General features: G+C 43.4%; 1 protein-coding gene across 1 annotated transcript; it reads left to right on the top strand.

Moving 5' to 3' along the window:
- Positions 1 to 101: 101 nt before the first annotated feature.
- RLBP1 (retinaldehyde binding protein 1) lies at positions 102 to 17,754 on the top strand. Its single transcript, XM_087704292.1, has 8 exons — positions 102 to 349; positions 5,774 to 5,806; positions 7,075 to 7,203; positions 8,925 to 9,129; positions 10,380 to 10,558; positions 12,666 to 12,824; positions 13,534 to 13,644; positions 14,321 to 17,754. Exons 2-8 carry the CDS (start codon positions 5,795 to 5,797, stop codon positions 14,477 to 14,479), a joined length of 954 nt encoding a protein of 317 aa, XP_087560418.1. The 5' UTR covers positions 102 to 349; positions 5,774 to 5,794; the 3' UTR covers positions 14,480 to 17,754.
- The last annotated feature ends 1,747 nt before the right edge of the window (positions 17,755 to 19,501 follow it).

Consider the following 19,501-nt stretch of genomic DNA (forward strand, 5'->3'; position numbering starts at 1 on the left):
GTTAATCGGTCCCAGAATCCCATCAACGTCCCTGTTATGCGTTTCTCTGAGCCAAATCTCCTTGGCTGCTGCGTTGCTTTTGTTCCCATCCCCTCATTTGCCCTTTGTACTTTCCCTCCATGGGAATCCCTTCCCTGGTTTGGGTTGACCTTATTACGAAGCCCTCCTGAGCGATGCCCTGGGACGGCCTAATCCCAACCCAGCGTTTCGAACGGGAAGTTTGTCAGGAGTTCTCTTCGATCCTCTCCAGTCCCACTGGCTTCCCTGCAGCCTGCCTGTGTCCAGGGTTCCTCTCTCTTGGCTTAAGGATCTCCCACAGAGATCTTCCTCAAGTATCTTAGCATCCTTTGTGAGTATTTTCTTTATTGAAGTTTTGCAATGTGGCCAGTGTTAGTTCTGTTTCTGCAGTCAAGGATGCCGTAGCTTTATTGATCTTTTTTTTTCTTTTTAAGAATAGGAGTGGTGATGGAGCCTAAGGCTAACATCCATTTCACAGATAGGAATTGGATGTACAGTATTTGCAAACAGGTTGATGATGTAGTCACATTCTGGATAGAAAACTCTTTCAGTGCAGATGATGGAAGAGAGAAATAAAAATGTTGTTGAAACTCTAGAAAGAGCTCAGAGAAGAGCAACCAAGATGATTAGGGGACTGGAGGCTAAAACATATGAAGAACGGTTGCAGGAACTGGGCATGGCTAGTCTAATGAAGAGAAGGACCAGGGGAAACATGATAGAAGTCTTCCAATATTTGAGTGGCTGCCACAGGAAGGAGGGGGTCAAGCTATTTCCAAAGCATCTGAAAGCGAGACAAGTAATAATGGATGGGAACTGACCAAGGAGAGATTCAACCTGGAAACAAGGAGGAACTTTCTGACAGTGAGAACAATCAACCCATGGAACAGAAGTTGCCTTCAGAAGTTGTGGGAGCTTCATCACTGGAAGCTTTCAAGGAGACTGGGTTGCCATCTGCCAGAAACGGTGTAGGGTCTTCTGCTTGGATGAGGAGATGGACTAGATGACTTACAAGGTCCCTTCCATATTCTATTCTATTCTATTCTATTCTATTCTATTCTACTCTACTCTACTCTACTTTATTCTATTGAAAAACGATGCAGAAGTTCAAGTCATTGTGTACTGTTTCTATTGAGTGAGACTATCTACTGGCTGAATAATATGTATGGTAGAAGTCTTCCCCATTGCTGTATCTCAGTTTGTTTTCATGGTAGATGCCAGGCAGCATATCCAGCTGCTTCTGCATTCAAAGCATTTGTTCCATCCCAGCAATGATCTTCCAGGCCTTGTCATAAAAAGCAGAGAGAGCAAAATGTTCCAGGAATGTACTATTTTCATTTTAACCACTGCCAACAGTGAAACCAATCTATATGCTGAACAGTTCAATGAGACTCTGAGAGAGAGAGAGAAAATAAGATCTAGATAATCATTTATAATTGTTGGCATGGACGACTTCCTTATTTTGTTTTTAAAGAAAGGGGGGCATTATTATGATTATTATATGCAACAATGTGAAACCACAATGGCCAATTCTTTAGCTTGTGTTGCCATCAAGTTCTTTCCAGGAACCCAGGATGCAGTAAATATATCATCGTAGTATATCTAGAGATCTAAGCAGTGTTCCATTAATGTTCCATTATTATGGTTCGTAGTCAGCCAAATGTTCAAACTGGATTTGGAATTTTTATCCAGCCAACGAACAAGTCTCTCTCAAGGAATTGGCAGATGTTGTTTGATGGTGTTAAAAGAAATCATTGCAGGATGTAAGCTGTTCCAAGTAGGGCTGCCTTTTGCAATTAACTGACGGTGATTTTGTTAATTATGCACCAAAGACAAATTCCTTGTGTGTCCAATCACACTTGGCCAATAAAGAATTCTATTCTATTCTATTCTATTCTATTCTATTCTATTCTATTCTATTCTATTCTATGACGATGGTGTGCCAATGATACTCTAGATGTTTTGGGATTGCACCCAAGGCTCCGATTATTATTGGTACTTTCTTTGCTTTCTTTTGCAACGGTCGTTCTATTTCTATTTGAAGGACTTTGTATTTTGTGATTTTTTTTTTTTATCCTATTCTTTTTCTTCCACTCTGCTGCCTCCGGGTATTGCAGCATTCACTATTGAGGCATTATTATTATTATTTATCATTATTATGGAGACAAACACAAAAGTCAAAACAACTAGTTAGGCAGAGGGAGATAAAAACTTGAGTATGTATAGAGAAGTTTTGTATTTTTTACACTTAATGTCAGCCCTTCAAGGTAGATTAGAAAACCAAAGCTATGAATGCTAATATAATTTTTAAAATAAGGATATAACAACAGAATCTTGCAAGTTTGAAGATTTCCCCTTGTCCTCCCTTTATTTTTATGAGTAAAATGGAGGGTTAAGTCTCGAATGCTTTCTCAAATTATATTTCTCCCCAGATTAAAATTGTTTCTATCTGAGGATTGCCATGTTTTTCCATGTTATTCCCTCTGCCCATTACACTTCTTAACTCTGTTTAACACATAGGGCTTGAAGAGAAATGAGGATAGAACACTTTTCTTAATGTTTTTATTATACATTTTTCCTCACTTTACATCACAGTTTCAGCTTCGCAACAACTCTATATTGGTTTATATCCAGAAGGTTTTTTTAATGTTTATATATACTATTATATATACATTATATAGTTATCATTCTAGATATTTTTTACATTTTACATTTTTGTAACATACTATTATATATAATAAATATTCTTCATCTTTTGTTATATTTACACTTATTTCTAATATCTAATTGATTAATCGTCTTTCATTATTAATTTTCTAATCTTTGCATCTACTATCAAGCCAATTATAGCGTATATCCAAAATTAAATAGTATTCCGTTTCTCCTTTGTCTTTAATTTCCATTGTCAACCTATCCATCTCAATGCAGTCTAATATTTTCTTTATTACCATGTCCTCAGAGGGTATATTTCCATTTTTCCAATTTTAAGCATATACAATTCTGGCCGCCATTATTACATGTAGCATTAAATATTGGGGTTTTTTTTGGTTATATTTCCCTGTTAACATACCTAATAGAAATAGCTCCCGTTTTAACTCTTATTTGCTGTTTTGCCATTTCCTCTAGCCATTTTTTTTTATCCTTATCCAATTTTCTTTTGCCGAAGGACAGGTCCACCACATGTGGTAGTATGTTCCCTGTATCTGTTGACATTTACAGCATTCTCGTGATCTGTTTGGAAACATTTTTGCTAGTCTTGCTGGTGGTAGGATAGAACACTTTCCTAAGGCATCGAAGGGTTCAGATCAGTGGTGGGTTTCAAAAATTGTTTGAACCTACTCTGTGGGTGTGGCCTCCTTTGTGGGAGTGGCTTGCCACCCATGTGACCGGATGGGAGTGGCTTGCTTCCCATGTGACCGGATATGAAGATGCCGACGAAACTTGTCAGAACCACCTTAAATTACCTCACACACAGCATTGGCATGCATAAGAATATGATGTAAACTTGTTTTTTAAAAGGCATCTTTGGTTTGCGTTAAAACAACCTCAACACACGCAATGTTCTGATTGCACCACAAACGCAGTAGTCATCCTTACCTTTCACAGAGGCACTGAGTTTTATAAATAGGAGCATGATAGTGTAGAATAATCATATCCAAGGACCAGTGGTGGGTTTCAAAAATTTTTGGAACCTCTTCTGTAGGTATGGCCTGCTTTCCGGGTCCACTGGTGGAACCTCTTCTAACCAGTTCGGTAGATTTGACGAACCGGTTCTACCGAATAGGTGCGAACTGGTAGGAACCCACCTCTGGTTCAGATAAAAGTAGGGAAGATTTCTCATTGAGACTTTGTAGAACTACAGTAAGACTGCCAGATGTGGTCTGCAAGAATCCTACGTTTAACTCTTGGCTGTCATCCAGGTAACCCCTGGATGACAGCCAAGAGTTGCAATTCTGTCTCTCTTTGCTGTTATTTCGTGATCATACTCATCCTTGGAAATCAAGATCTGGGAGCTCCCTAAGTCAGACACTTTTAATGCTACTGATAAGACACCGAGGGATGAAAGTTTCTGGGCTACCATTCAGAGGTGGGTTCCTACTGGTTTGGACCAGTTCGGCCAAACCAGTAGTGATTTGTTGGCCTGGGTCGCTGGAACCAGCAGCAACCCAGGCCTGCCACGCTTCTGAACCGGTTCCCTGGTCGGCGCAGCATGTTTTTTTTCTCCTTCATTTTTAATGTGATGCACATGCGCATACCTATTTATGGGCAACTGCACATGTGCATAAATTGCGCATGCACCGAACCGGCAGTAATGCTGGCAGCAACCCGCCCCTGCTGCCATTCTATTATCTTTATGCAGCTCTCAACAGACTTTAGATAAGTAATGAGAGAAAAAAATGAGAAAAAAACCACTAGGAAAACGTAGGAAGGTTACAAATTGGAGACTTAGTGCTGGTTTCCCCCCCCCCAACTTTGTGCTAAAATTCAAAGAATGAATGACCCACGTCTTTCAGGGCCATCCAGGTAAGCTGACATCCCATTGTGTCCAGCCTCTGATGAATGTCTATGATGGATGTGCAGGCCAAGCTGTCCAGAAAGCGTCAGGATTGGAAAAGTGAATGCATACAAAAAAGTAAATTTCATCAACTCATTAGGAGCTGTGGTGGCGCAGTGGTTAGAATGCAGTATTGTATACTAACTCTGCCCAGTGCCAGGAGTGCGATTTTGACTGGCTCAAGATTGACTCAGCCTTCCAGCCTTTTGAGGTCGGTAAAATGAGGACCCAGATTGTTGGAGGCAATAGGCTGACTCTGTAGACTGCTGTAGAGCAGCTGTAGAGGGCTGTAAAGCACTGTGAAGTGGTATTTAAGTCTAAGTGCTATTGCTATTATGAATGGGTTCAGATACGGCATTGCTACAGAGGTGGGTTCCTATCAGTTCGCACCTATTCGGTAGAACCGGTTCATCAAATCTACCGAACCGGTTAGGAGAGGTTCCACCAGTGGACCCGGAAAGCAGGCCACACCAACAGAAGAGGTTCCAAAAATTTTTGAAACCCACCACTGCTACACACACACACACACACACACACACACACAGAGAGAGAGAGAGAGAGAGAGAGAGAGAAAGAGAAAGGAAGAAAGAAAGAAAGAAAGAAAGAAAGAAAGAAAGAAAGAAAAAAGAAAGAAAAAAGAAAGAAAAAGAGTGAGAGAGATGAAAAAAAGAAAAAAGGGACAGAGAGACAAAAGAAAGGAAAGAGAGAGAGAGAGGGAGGGAGAGAGAGAGAGAGGGAGAGAGAAAGAAAAGACATGGCCGGAAAGCCACTCCCACCAGGTCACATGGCTGGCAAGCCACTCCCACAAAGAAGGCCACACCCACAGAGTAGGTTCCAAAAATTTTTGAAACCCACCACTACATTGCTGTAATGCAGTTTGCTTGGTGAGAATGCTATGTTAGTGGTAAGTATTCAGGAAAAATTCCTTGACAGTGAGAATAATTAATCAGTGGAACGACTTGCCTCCAGAAGTTGTGGGTGATCCATCACGGGAGGTTTTTAGGAAGAGACTGGACAGATGTTTGGCATCCTGTTTGTGTCCTGCTTGAGCAAAGGGTTGGGCTAGAAGACCAAAGTCTCTTCCAGCCCTGTTATTCTGCAAGTCCAATTAAGTGTGGTGAATCCATTCGGTCGTCATTACGCAAACCTTGTGTAAACTCAGGCTGTGCTAATAGGGTTCACCTGTGGTTTTCTTTCTCCCAGGGGCTAGATTGGAGTGCAAAGATGACAGCAATGGTGAGTTTCAACTCCCTTACTTTGATGCCATTCTCAAGTTCATACTGGGGATAAACTGTTTGAAAGCATGCCAGATTTAAACCTTCTCTTCAGCAGTCTTGACTCTGGTCACACAACACACTAAACCCCAAAGCAACTAACCCCATTTTGGCCTGGCATGTTCTACAAGTCCACTCTGTGTAGTTGTAGCTACTGCATCACATGAGGTTTCCAAGAAGAGACTAGGTGGCCACTTGTCTACAATGGCATAGGGCAGTGGTTTCCAAACTTGGCAACTTTAAGACTTGTGGACTTCAATTCCCAGAATTCTCCAGCCAGCTCTGCTGGCTGGAGAATTCTGGGAGTTGAAGTCCACAAGTCTTAAAGTTGCCAAGTTTGGGAACCACTGGCATAGGGTCTCCTACTTGGGTAAGGGGTTTATCTATTTGTTAAATTTATTTGCTGCCCATCTCATATTGAAATGAATCTGGGTGGGTTGGAGTAGAAGACCCCCCAAGGTCCCTCCCAACTCAGTTACTCTTATGTTCCAGCTAGTTAGAATCAAGATCACGTGAAGGGTTAATGCCACTTTATAAGGCCTTGGTACGCTTAATGAGAATGTCCTTTAATAGCAAGTCCAGACTCTCGGTGGCTGAAAGGCAAATAAACAAATAAATAAGGACTTTGGCAGCAAGTCTGATAAACCTTGGCAGCAATGCAAACAAACTCTGGCAGCAATCCAGCCTGCCAAGTTCGTTTCTCTTTAGTCCAAGCGTTGACTTCTGCAAGAAGGGTGTGGCACAAGCAGCCTCTTTTATAGTCTGGGAGAAGAGCTTAATGACCATCAGCTGAGCATAATTACCTCCTGTAATTATGTAGTTGTTCTTGACACCGAGTAGCCCTTCGACGGCGTGCACCCCGGAACAACTCACTGTTGGTTTCTGGATCACTCTCTCTTGTCTGCTCCCCACTAATCCAAGGCTCAGACGCCACCTGGTGGCCAACCAGTCTCTCTGCACCCTGCTCGGAGTCAGAACCCTGTCCAGGGTCCTCCACATCCTCTAGGGCTGACTCATAGGGCCCCTCGCTGTCAGAGTCTGGTGATAGCTCCAACGGCTCCTGCCGGGCTACAACAAGACTCTAGAAAGAGTGCAGAGAAGAGCAACCCCCCCCCCTACCAAGCCATGCCAGGCCCACCCAGCCACGGCCACAGAACCATTAGTAAAAAAAAAAAATTGAATCCCACCATTCGGGCAGATGCTATTTTCTCCTTGCAATTTCATTCCCAGACTGGCACCTTCAGGCCTGTTTCGGAAGAGGAGCAGGCTTTGCGGACTAAACTCGAGCGACTGAGCACCAGCGACCATGGACCCGTGTTTGGGAAGCATGAGAAGATCCCTGAACACACCCTGCAGAAGGTGAGCGACGTCATAGAAAATTGGGGAGAATGACAGGAGCAGGAACCCAAGGACCCTTTGCAGAAGCGGAAGATGGCCAAGGAAAACATTCAGCACAGATCCGCTGGCACAGCTGGCATTGCCACTCGCTTTAATCCTGATCAGATGTCCTGCTTCAGAGAGGACTGTAAATATATATTTGGCTGCAAGTTCCTTGTGCCAGTTTGCATGTCACTCAGGCAACTCAGCTACCTAACATTGATCATCTTATTCATTGTAAGAGCCATTTACTTCACAGTCATGGCCACCTAATCCTAAAATCCTCTAATATTAAGCCATGCCTAGATGATAGAGAGAACTATCCTAGATGATAGAGAGAACTATGATTATTTCTTCTTCTTCTTCTTCTTCTTCTTCTTCTTCTTCTTCTTCTTCTTCTTCTTCTTCTTCTTCTTCTTCTTCTTCTTCTTCTTCTTCTTCTTCTTCTTCTTCTGCCTGGACCTTTGTCTTTAATCTTTCCCTATCAGCCACTTGATGGCACCAAACTCCAAAAAATAGGGCAGTGTTAACCACAGTAGTGTATTGTAAGCTCTGACTCAAACTGTTGACTCTACTTGGATATCAGTTCACTCTAGTTCAAAATGTTGGGTTTGATTCACAACCACTCTTAGTATGGAAGAGGAACCATTACTTTTAAAGGATAATTTCCCACATGCTTAAAAATGTTCCCTGTTACATATACATAACAGTTACAATTTGGTTTCCACTTTAGGAAGGACTCTGATCCTGCATCCAGATTTCAGGTTGTGTACCATAAAAATTTGCGTGGGGGGTATATTTTGCTAGAAAGGGTTCCTCCAGTTAATGAGAAAAGGACTACAGGCAGTCCTGGACTTAAAACCACAACTGGGCCCTGAATTGCCATGGCTAAGAAAGTGAGCGGTGCCTGATATTTCAGCCTTTTCTGTCCCGACTGTTAAGCAAATCACTGCAATTGTTAAGTGAATCACATGTCATAGAGTGAATCACATGTCCAGTTGGCATTGTGGTGGCTCAGCGGCTTGATGACCTTGGAGAGATGGTCTCTGATCCAGCAGTTTGAGTCCTAGCACTGTTCCCATCATTCACCTCAGCTTCTGTCCACCTAACCGTTTGAAAGCATGTTCTATGTGAGTAGATAAATAGGTTCCACATTGGTGAGGAGGAGACGAGTTGGTGTTCTGTGCAGGCAGTCAGATTCCTTCTCTATGAACCTTCCCAATTGCTGTGCCTGTTTGCCAGGTGGCTCTGGGAATGGAAGGAGCCTTGGATGACCACACAGAAAGATCCGCTTGTCTTTATTTCTGGTGCAAAGACAGCTTGCCCTCCTGTGGCACACCTTAGGAATCGTGGAAGCATTTCCTACAACAGAGCCAAACTACTACTCTGCAATAGTATTGTGATCTCCTGGCTAATGTCAGTGGGGGAAGCGGGATTCACTTATTATTGCTATTAAGTGAATCCCGCTTCCCCCACTGACTTTGCTTGTTGCAAGAGCCTACACTTTTGTCAAATGGGGATGCTACAACAGTTGTAAAGAGCAAGGACTGATCATGTTACACTTTTCAGTGTCTTGTAACAGTCATTAAACAAATGGTTGTAAGTTGAGGATTGCCTGTACTTTCCCAGGAAAAGCAGAGGTTCCAGTATGATCCTCCAACTCATTGTCTATCCGTCACATTATCTTTGGCTCTCATCTCTAGGCTAAAGATGAATTGAACGAGACCTCAGAGAAACGTGAATTAGCAATCAAAGAGCTTCGGGAGCTTATCCAGGAGAAAGCTAAAGATGGAGATGACATTTGCAAAACGGTTGCTGATAAAATGCAGGAGAAGGAAGACGCTTTCCTCCTCCGTTTCATACGTGCCCGCAAGTTTGATCTCAACAGAGCGTATGATTTGATTAAAGGTGAGGATTCCTCCATTGGACCCTTCCCTCCAGACATAAAGATCCATAACTCTTACTCTGTGGGGGTTGAAGTTTATTTATTTACTGATTTCAGTTATCCAGCTCATAGCTTCGTGGTGTGATGCTCAGTGGATAAGAGGCTCGGCTTGTTGGCAAACCCGAGTACTATGCGATGGGGTGAGCTCCCGTCCTCGCCTAGCTCCTGCCCACCTAGCAGTTTGAAGGCATGCAAATGCCAGTAGATAAATAGGTACCATTTTGGTGGGAATATAACAGCACTTACTGATATTTTGCTGGCCACATGACCGCGAAAATGTCTTTGGACAGCACTGGCTCAATGGCCCTTGAAAGAGAGATTCATTGTTAGAACAATTAATCAGTGGAACAACTTGCCTCCAGAAGTTGTGAATGCTCCAACACTGGAAATTTTAAAGAAGAGATTGGATAACCATTTGTCTGAAGTGGTGTAGGATTTCCTGCCTAAGCAGGGGGTGGTGGTGGTGGGGTGGACTAGAAGACCTACAAGGTCCCTTCCAACTCTGTTATTCTATTTCTATTCCTACTCAAATTTCAGGTAGTAGCATTATCAGAACAGAATAATCAGAATAAAAGAGTTTGAAGGGACCTTGGAGATCTTCTAGTCCACCCCCTGGCTCAAATAAAAGACCTTATACCGTTTCAGACAAGTGGCTGTCCAGTCTCTTCTTAAAAGTCACCAGTATAATAGCTCCACCACCTCCATTAGTCAAAGATAGGAGTTGTTACAATACTATTTGTCTACTTGCCAGCTAGTGGATTTCAGATTTTTGAGATGAAGGAGTTCTGCAGAGGAGTTCTGTTTGCACTTATTTTGAATGTTCATTGAAACATCTCTACAAACTGGAATCCGGATAGAAGCAGGTCTTTTGCTTTAAGAGGTTGTTCTATTCACGCTCAAGTCCATGTGTGTAAAATTACATTTTTTTTATGCATGCATGTTATGAATTCCAAAAAGTATTGTTGTGCCTTTGGCTTCCTTCAAATTAAAATGGGTAATTTCTGTATCGCAACAAAAGTGTTGAGTTTATTGAGTTACTGATTGGAGTGGATTAACTTGTCGTTCAAAGCATGCAGCTCTTAACTGGGAAGAAACCCTGCCTCTGTTACCAGTTCCACCTTGGAAACGTCAAGTTTTAAATTGATTGTTGAGCTGTTGGCCCATGTAGCATCTCTAAATGTGGCACTGTTAGAGCCTCTATCCCTGACTCCAGGTTACGTCAACTTCCGTCAGCAGTATCCAGAACTCTTCGAAAACCTGGTACCCGAGGCAGTACGGAGTACCATTGAGGCTGGCTACCCTGGCATTTTGTGCAACAGGGATAAATATGGTCGGGTGGTATTGCTGTTCAACATAGAGAACTGGGATTATGAAGAGATCACGTTTGACGAGGTTGGTATTTGTTCGGTAAAGGCATTCATCTTTTTGTAAGCTTTTTCTAAGCCTTTAACCATCATAGTTTCTCTTCTGACCTAGGCTTCCCCAAAAAGCCCGAATCAGATTCCTGGTCTTGACAAAATCCCTTTTATTAAATCAATGTCAACTCCTCCCATTCACATTCAGCAAAGGCCTGGTAAACAGTCTTTCAAAGGTGAATTTATGACCACAGACCTTATCTAGCTCGGAAAGCTGCCATGTAAATATTTTCCAAACACAGTGTTGTACAAGGCACAGAGTCTCTGAGATTCACAGACAGATCTTCACACTCCTGAAACGAATGAACAAATTGTTTCCTGCAAAAGCCCACTTCCCTTTCGCTCCTCTTTTATTTCCTGTGGGAGGAACCATTCACCATCCACTTGTGGCTTTACTCCCAAATCGACCCTGATTTCTGAGTTGTTCTTTTCTTCTGGCAGCTCTGCGCATGCGCACACTGGGAATGGGCTCCAGCTGTTCCTTTGACTCACTGCTGTCTAGCTCCGAAGGTAGCTGAGAACTGCCAGATGGCCTTGGCCTCCGATGCAAAGCCCTTGTCTTAGCCTTCCCCAGCCTCCAGGACTGGTCCATGTTCCTCCCCAACCTCCTCACTGTCCGACTGCTGCCAGCTGTGCTGGCTGCTGGTGGGCCACAGCAGTTCTCCCTAAAGCAGGGAAAGCACTGCGGCCAGAAAATACGTTGTCCAATGGCAATTGCTGATATTTTTCATCTAGGATGGAGAACATCTGGGTGAAAATTGCAAACAGAGAAGGGAGATACCATGTAGCTTGCTTGCTATGTAATGAAGGAACTTCCGCCCTTCTTCAGTTTTCATGATCTTTGTTTATGCTCTTTTTCTTAGGTGGGGTTGCTATGTTAAGTTCCTTTACTTAGCGAGTAACTTGGACCAGAACATTTACATCAGCCAAAAGACAGGAGACTGTCTCTTAGGGAACACTGAATGAATTGCTTTGTTTGGAATAAGCCACGTGATGCCTTATCAGTTTTGATAGGCATGAATCTCTACTGAATCAGATCTAAGCCACATCTATAGCCAGTCAGAAATCAGCTGGAAGGAAACCCAGAAGCAGAACAAGCAAAATCAATTCACAAGTATTTGGTACTCAGAACTGTACTAGAATTAAGTAGATGGGCTCACAACCTGCACTACACTATAGTTTGCTTATTTTTGTAGAAGTACCACATTTGGGCTAGAAACAGCTGAAAGAACCTAAAACAGAGTTAATGCTTTCTGTATCTCTTTGCTGTCATCCCACGGTCATTTGGAGTTTTGCAGCCCATAACCAATATCTTTGATTTAGATAAACTGAATTAACTGTAGTATGGAAATCCCAATTTGTGGATTAGTGTTATATTATAATAATTAATTGCAGCCTGCTAAAACTTCATTAAAAACCAAATGTGGTTTCTTTAATGAAGGAATCCATCACAGATATAATCATCACAATTTGCGGCCCCTCCGTTGGACCAGGCAAAGCTGCCCACGTTGTTGGAAACTCAAGTGTTTATAATGACACAAATAGTTTGCACAACACACTAATCCACCGTTTATTTTAATCATGGTTTGTTTAAGGAAACATATTTGGCTGGGGAGTTCACACGTTATGCTATGCTAGGAACCATGGTTTCCAAACTACAGCAGCTGGATTCATTCAGCCTTTGCATAATTAAAAAAAAAATTCCATGATGTCTTTGCATGATGTGTAAATCCAATCCTATTGGCAGAAGATACTATTTAACCCCTAGGGCCTTTGGTGCTCTCTGAGCTTGGTTGTTTTCTTGCAGATGTTTCATTACCAAACTAGGTAACACCATCAGCCCTGATAACATTACTTAGTTTGGTAATGAAACGTCTGTAAGAAAACAACCAAGCTCAGAGAGCACCAAGGAGCCCACAAATCCAATCCTATCTTTTTTTGATGACGATTACTACTTTGATTGCATTTCTAGCAGAACCAATGCAAAGTTTTATGGCTGGCGTTTCAAAGCCAACGGGGTAGAGGAAGGCCCATGAATGAGTTGGAGCCTGAGCTGGTACTTACTTACAGTGGTTTTACTACAGATCCTCCGTGCCTACTGCGTGATCTTGGAGAAGCTGCTGGAGAACGAGGAAACTCAAATCAACGGCTTCTGTATCATTGAAAACTTCAAGGGATTCACCATGCAGCAAGCCTACGGTATCAAGCCTTCTGAACTGAAAAAAATGGTGGACATGCTACAGGTGAGCCTCATCTCCTTGCCATAGCAGGCTGCAGAGATGGAACAGCGTCTGAAAATGGCCCTAAATTAAGACAATCATGCTTAATGGGATAGCAGTACAAAATGGAGCCTTAGGGAAGGATTTGGAGGCACAGTTCCAAATCTCAAATGCAGCACATGTTGAAGTCAATGGACTTCTGCAAAATTCTTTGCCGTTTAAGGGGTTGGGGCTCCAGGAAATCCTCTGGGTCAGGATTTGAGAGACCGCCTACTGCCAATTACCTCCATTAGGCCAATAAGATCACATAGATTAGGCCTCCTCCGAATTCCATCAGCCGGTCAATGTTGACTGGCAACTACCCGGAGGAGAGCCTTCTCGGTGGCTGCTCCGACCCTATGGAACGAACTCCCCGTGGAGATTCGTACCCTCACCACCCTTCAGACCTTCCGCGTAGCCCTTAAAACCTGGCTGTCCCGACAGGCCTGGGGCTAAAGACTTCAACCCCACCCGAATAGTACGACTGTTGTGTTTTTTAACGATGTATTGTCTTTATGTGTATAACTTGTTTTGTACTTCCCCTCCCCTTGAATTGTGAGCCGCCCTGAGTCCCCCCAGGGAAAAGGGCGGCATACAAGTAAAGTTAAAATCAAAATCAAAAGTTAAAATCAAATTTACAATAACTCAGTTGCCTGTATGTAAATAATTTCACATTTATCTTTGGAATTCCCAGGATTCCTTCCCAGCTCGATTCAAGGCCATTCATTTCATTCACCAGCCTTGGTATTTTACCACCACCTACAATGTCGTCAAGCCATTCCTGAAGAACAAGCTTCTGGAAAGGGTGAGTTGTACCACCGAAGACTGCACACAATAGTAGGGGTGTGTTCTGACCGAGGCTTCCCAAGAGCATGAAACAAACTCCTTTCTCCCAGCAAAAAACCCTTTTATTAATTTACTGTGAATTCTGCTCATTCACATCAAGTCTTTCCAGGGAGTCTTGGAGTGTCACGAACCAATTAAGTTATCTCCTGCAAACTCCACTCCCCTTTCGCTCCTCTTTTATTTCCTCTGGGAGGGGACATTCGTCGTCCACCTGTGGCCTTACTCCCAAGTCGATCCCTGTTCTTTAGTTGTTTTCTTCGTCTGGCAACTCTGCACATGCGCACACTGGGAACAGGCTCCAGCTGTTCGTCTGCCTCACTGATGTCTGACTCTGAAGGCAGCTGATAACTGGCATACGGCTCTGGCCCCTCTCTGCCTCCAACACAGAGCCCTCATCAGAGTCTTCCCCAGACTCCAGGACTGGCCCATGTTCCTCCTCGACCTCCTCACTGTCCGAATCTGCTGCCAGCTCTGCTGGTGGGCCACAACAGTGTAGCCTTCACCTTATCACAACAATTCGGACTAGAATGTCCATTGCTAGGCCAGATTTTTTTTAAAAAGCCAGAATAAGCAGCTCCACAAAAGTATCCTGGCTTCCTTCTGCTCACACCTTCCCGCTTTCCTTTCTTACTCAGGTCTTCGTGCACGGGGATGAACTTGCCACCTTCTTTCAAGAGATAGATGCCAATATCTTGCCAGCTGACTTTGGAGGCAACCTGCCCCGATATGATGGCAAAATGGTCGCCGAGAAGCTTTTTGGGGTCTGGATGGACACTGAAGACACAACTCTCTAGAAAATGAACAGGCCCAAGTGGAAGATCAGCCTCAGCTTTTCCTTGAAATGCAGTGCACGTAGTTCTCAATGTATAACCCAGATTACAACCAGAATTCCCATTGCTATGACCGGCGTTTGTTAAGCGAGCACCATACGATTTTAGAACCTTTTTTGGAGCGGGCTATGGTTGTTAAGTGAATCACACGATTGGTTCAGTGAATCCATATTCTCCCATTGACTTTGCTAGTGGGAAGCCGGAGCGATCACATGCAACCGTTATAAACACAGTCAGTGGCCTAAATTTTGATCATGGGACCATGGGGTGGATGCTGCGCCATTCGTAAGTGGGAGGACCAGTCGTAAGTCACTTTCCACAAACGGTCAATAAATGAATGGTTCTAAGTTGAGGACTACCTCTCATTGATAGAATAGAGTAGAATAACAGAGTTGGAAGGGACCTTGGAGGTCTTCTAGTCCAACCCCCTGCTTAGGCAGAAAACCCTACACCACTTCAGACAAATGATTATCCAACCTTAAAAACTTCCAGTGTTGGAGCATTCACAACTTCTGCAGGCAAGTTGTTCCATTGATGAATTGTTCTGTCAGGAATTTTCTCCTTAGTTCTAGGTTGCTTCCCTCCTTGATTAGTTTCCACCCATTGCTTCTTGTCCTGCCCTCAGGTGCCTTGGAAAATAGCTTGACTCCCTCTTCTTTGTGGCAACCCCTGAGATATTGGAAGACTGCTATCATGTCACCCCTAGTCCTTCTTTTAATTAAACTAGACATACCCAGTTCCTGCAACCGTTCTTCATATATTTTAGCCTCCAGTCCCCTAATCCTCTTTGTTGCTCTTCTCTGCACTCTTTCTAGAGTCTCAACATCTTTTTTTACATCGTGGCGACCAAAACTGGATGCAGTATTCCAGGTGTGGCCTTACCAAGGCCTTATCAAGTGGCATTAACCCTTCACGGGATCTTGATTCTATCCCACTGTTTATGCCGCCTATAACTGTGTTGGCTTTTTTGGCAGCTTCTGCACACTGCTGGCTTATATTTAAATGGTTGTCCACTAGGATTCCAAGATCCCGCTCACAGTTACTACTATTGAGCAAGGTGCCACATATACTGTGCTTGTGCATTTTATTTTTCTTGCCTAAATGTAGATTGTGATCATAAGCCCTATCTCTTTCATTCCTCATTTTCACCCTCTTTCAGCCATCAAAGGCAGAGCCCACCCCCCCTAACCTCCCCGCCTCCAAAAATAGGTGCTGTCATCCTAGCTCAGCCTTCCCTAGTGAGGATAAGAAGGCAAACCGAAGAAGATCATAGACGACTGATCTATGGGGATCTACAAAGAAGGCACTATGGCTAGTTTGGTTCATTTTGAGCCCAACCACTGGCGTGTCCAATATACCAGTTTAGAACTAGCCTTATTCAGATTGGGGCATTGGAAAAGTATGTCTTCATTCAGAGTTGTATATTTTAAGCTCACACAATGTTAATGGACGTTGGAAGATGGTTCTAAGTTATGTGCGTGGAGGGGCAGGGGAAGAATTCCTCTGGAATAGAATAGGAAGTCATTGAAGAAACTTGCAGGCCAACTGAAATATTTTTTCCCGTATAAACACAAGCTTTGTAGCCAACAGAAATGGCTCCAATAGCGTGCCTGCTTTTGGCTTAAGTTGCTTTAGTAAACTAAATGTGCCAATCACGAGGATTGTTTGTACTCTCTGTGCTTTAAAAGACCAACGTGCTTTAAACAATTAGGCTGGGCAAATCGGAGACAGATGTACTTTTGTCTTCTTTTGCTTACTTTATTGGGTTTCAGCTCATCCCCGGGGAAAGAAGCGTACCTCAAAGACAGAGGCCCTGACTTTGCATTATGGGAGGTCTATGCTTTCTCCTTCTTCATATATAGCTGACAATAAACCCCTCCTGCTTACGTAAGTCAAGCATCATCTTGCAGTTTTTCTGAACAGCCTGTGCATTTTTCTTCCCCGGAATGGCTGTCAATTCATGCTTGCCTGAAATCCCTCAAGATTCTAATCTCCTCCTCCTGAAAAGGTGGCAAAGTCTCAGCTAAGAACAATCGTGAAACTTTGCAGCCTCTTAAAAACTTCATCCCCTTCAAAAGTACTTTTTGTATTGTTGTTAGTTGCGAATCGTGTCCGACCCATCGTGACCCCATGGACAATGTTCCTCCAGGCCTTCATGTCCTCTACCATCCTCCGGAGTCCATTCAAGCTTACGGCGACTGCTTCAGTGACTCTATCCAGCCACCTCATTCTCTGTCTTCCCCTTCTTCTTTTGCCCTCAGTCTTTCCCAGCATTAGGCTCTTCTCCAGGGAGTCCTTCCTTCTCATTGGGTGGCCAAAGTATTTGAGTTTCATCTTCAGGATCTGGTCTTCTAAAGAGCAGTCAGGGTTGATCTTCTGTAGGACTGACCGGTTTGATAGCCTTGCAGTCCAAGGGACTCACAGGAGTCTTCTCCAGCACTAGAGTTCAAAGGCCTCCATTCTTTGGCGCTCAGCCTTCCTTATGGTCCAACTTTCACAGCCATACATTGCAACTGGGAAAACTGTAGCCTTGACTATACGCACTTTTGTTGGCAGGATGATGTCTCTGCTTTTTAGTATCCTGTCTAGATTTGCTATAGCTTTCTCCCCAAGAGCAACATCTTTTAATTTCTTGGCTGCAGTCCCCATCTGCCTCTCATTGGTCTTCCCTGCTCACTCCTCAAGATAATCCTAGAGAAGGGGCCAGGCTGTAGGGGTGGTGGTGGTAGTGGTTTGATTAGTGTGTCCTTCAGTCACATGCATCTGAAGATTGTTATCTTATCTGGCCATCTCACACAGAAGGAAACATTCCACTTCTCCTCTGTCAGATGCTCAGTTTTAAAGACAGTGGTCCATTGCAATTTCTCCAGCAAAATTCAAACCAGCAGCTTAGAGAGACACGATCAGTTAACCTATTTAACTATTCTGACCTAGGCTTCCCAAGAGCATTAAGCCAACTCGTTCTGACAAAAAAAAACCTTTTATTAATTTACTGTGGATTCATTCACATCCAGCAAAGTCTTTCAAAGGAGGATTTACAGTCACATACCTTATCTGGCTTGGACAGCTGACAGGCCGATATCTGCAAAACTTGGCAAGGAGTCTCAGAGAGTCCCTAATTGTCTCCTGCAAACTCCACTCCCCTTTCGCTCCTCTTTTATTTCCTCTGGGAGCGGCCATTCATCGTCCACCTGTGGCCTTCCTCCCAAGTCGACCCCTGTTCTTTAGCTGCTCCCTTTGTCTGGTAACTCTGTGCATGTGCACACTGGAAAGAGGCTCCAGCTCTTCCTCTGCCTCAGTGATGTCTCTGAAGGCAGCTGATAACTGGCATACGGCTCTGGCCCCATCTCTGCCTCCAACACAGGGCCCTCATCAGAGCCTTCCCCAGACTCCAGGACTCTCCGATGTTTCTCCCCAACCTCCTCAATGTCCGAATCTGCTGCCAGCTCTGCTGGCAGGCCACAACATTATCCACATATCCTCCGCTTGGGGCGATACCCGCTTGTGGTTTCTCAAGGCCATACATGGAAAGCAAGAATGCTTTCCGAAGAGAAGTCCTTTCTTGTTCTCCTCCCATGAAATCAGATCTGCAACGGTCACCCTCTCTTTCCCTATCCTGCTCCACATGGCTTAAATGCTAGGCTTGTTTGGTTGGTGGACCAGGCCAACAGGGATAACTCCAAAATAGAAACCATTGGAAGAAACCTACAAGAGGGTCATTCAGGACAAGACTGGCGCTGACTCAAGCTAAACAGGACATACGCCCTGAAGCTGCAGAGAGAAGTGGGGGGTCCCCTCACACATATGTGATAGTCGTTCCCGATTCTAGGGGGCGGTGCTCATCTCCAATTCAAAGCCAAAGAGCCAGCACTGTCTGAAGGCGTCTCCGTGGTCATGTGGCCGGCATGACTAAACACCGAAGGTGCACAGAACGCTGTTATTTTCCCACCAAAAGTGGTTCCGATTTTTCTACCTGCATTTTTACCTGCTTTTGAATTGCTAGGTTGGCAGAAGCTGGGACAAGTAACGGGACCTCACTCCGTTACGTGGTGCTAGAGATTCAAACCGCCGAACTGCCGGCCTTTCTGATTGACAAGCTCAGCGTCTTAGCCACTGAGCCACAACTTGTAGTTTGCTCCAAACCCAGACAGGGCCTAACAATCCTCCCCAAACTCACAGAAAAATTTAAACATTTTTTTGTTTGTTTGTTTGTTCCTGAGAACCGGGAGAGGAAATTAAACTGACTCCTTGCAATCTAGCAATGTGCTGTACTTATTTAATCAGGCCTTTAGACTCGAAGTCTTGTGAACGCTGCCACTGTGTTTGTTCCATGTAGAAGAGAAACTGTTTTTCAAAAATCACCTTTGTTATATACAACTTTGCCCGGTGTTTTGGTCTCACATTCTGTTCCCTTCAAATTATTTTTCTTCTGGTTTATTGATATTTCGTAAATTCCCAGACGCATGATATTTTTACATTTTCCTACTATTTTTTTAGGCTCCTATTATTACTAATCTTATTATTTCTTTTTACATTGAGCAGTACAGTTGTCTCTTTATAGCATATAAGCATGTTGGCCAAAATGCCATTAGCACATACAAAAAAATACTAATCTGTTTGTAAACTGATTTTATGAGAAATCTGGAACTATCTGCTATAGATGCTGTATTACATTATTTCACTTCATGCTTCCTAAGTTGGGAAACACACAAAAAGTTAAATTACACTACAACATTTCTAGTCGATTATAAATGGCGAGCTAAGTTAAATGTGTAAAACAATAAATTATGTATCTTCAAGATTATCCCTCTTAACATTCAACATTTGTCAACCTTAAAATGGGACCATCCGTTGGTTACTATTCTCCAGAAGTTTATATGGTATTCTAATTTCAGATACAATAAACAATAAACTATTTCAGGTTAAAATATGTGTTTGTTCAATGTGCATATTGAACAGAGAGTGATTATTTGCAGTTACAGTAAA

This window comes from Thamnophis sirtalis, unplaced genomic scaffold (genome assembly GCF_051295495.1).
Source record: "Thamnophis sirtalis isolate CommonGarterSnake01/CBP01778 unplaced genomic scaffold, rThaSir2_p1.2 scaffold_2, whole genome shotgun sequence".
NCBI classification, from domain to species: domain Eukaryota; kingdom Metazoa; phylum Chordata; class Lepidosauria; order Squamata; family Natricidae; genus Thamnophis; species Thamnophis sirtalis.

Bases quoted from the DNA above. Each gene is read 5' to 3' on its own strand.
- RLBP1 (XM_087704292.1), top strand. The intron at 7,204-8,924 runs GTGAGCGACGTC...TCTCATCTCTAG, and splicing joins CTGAACACACCCTGCAGAAG to GCTAAAGATGAATTGAACGA. The intron at 13,645-14,320 runs GTGAGTTGTACC...TTTCTTACTCAG, and splicing joins AGAACAAGCTTCTGGAAAGG to GTCTTCGTGCACGGGGATGA.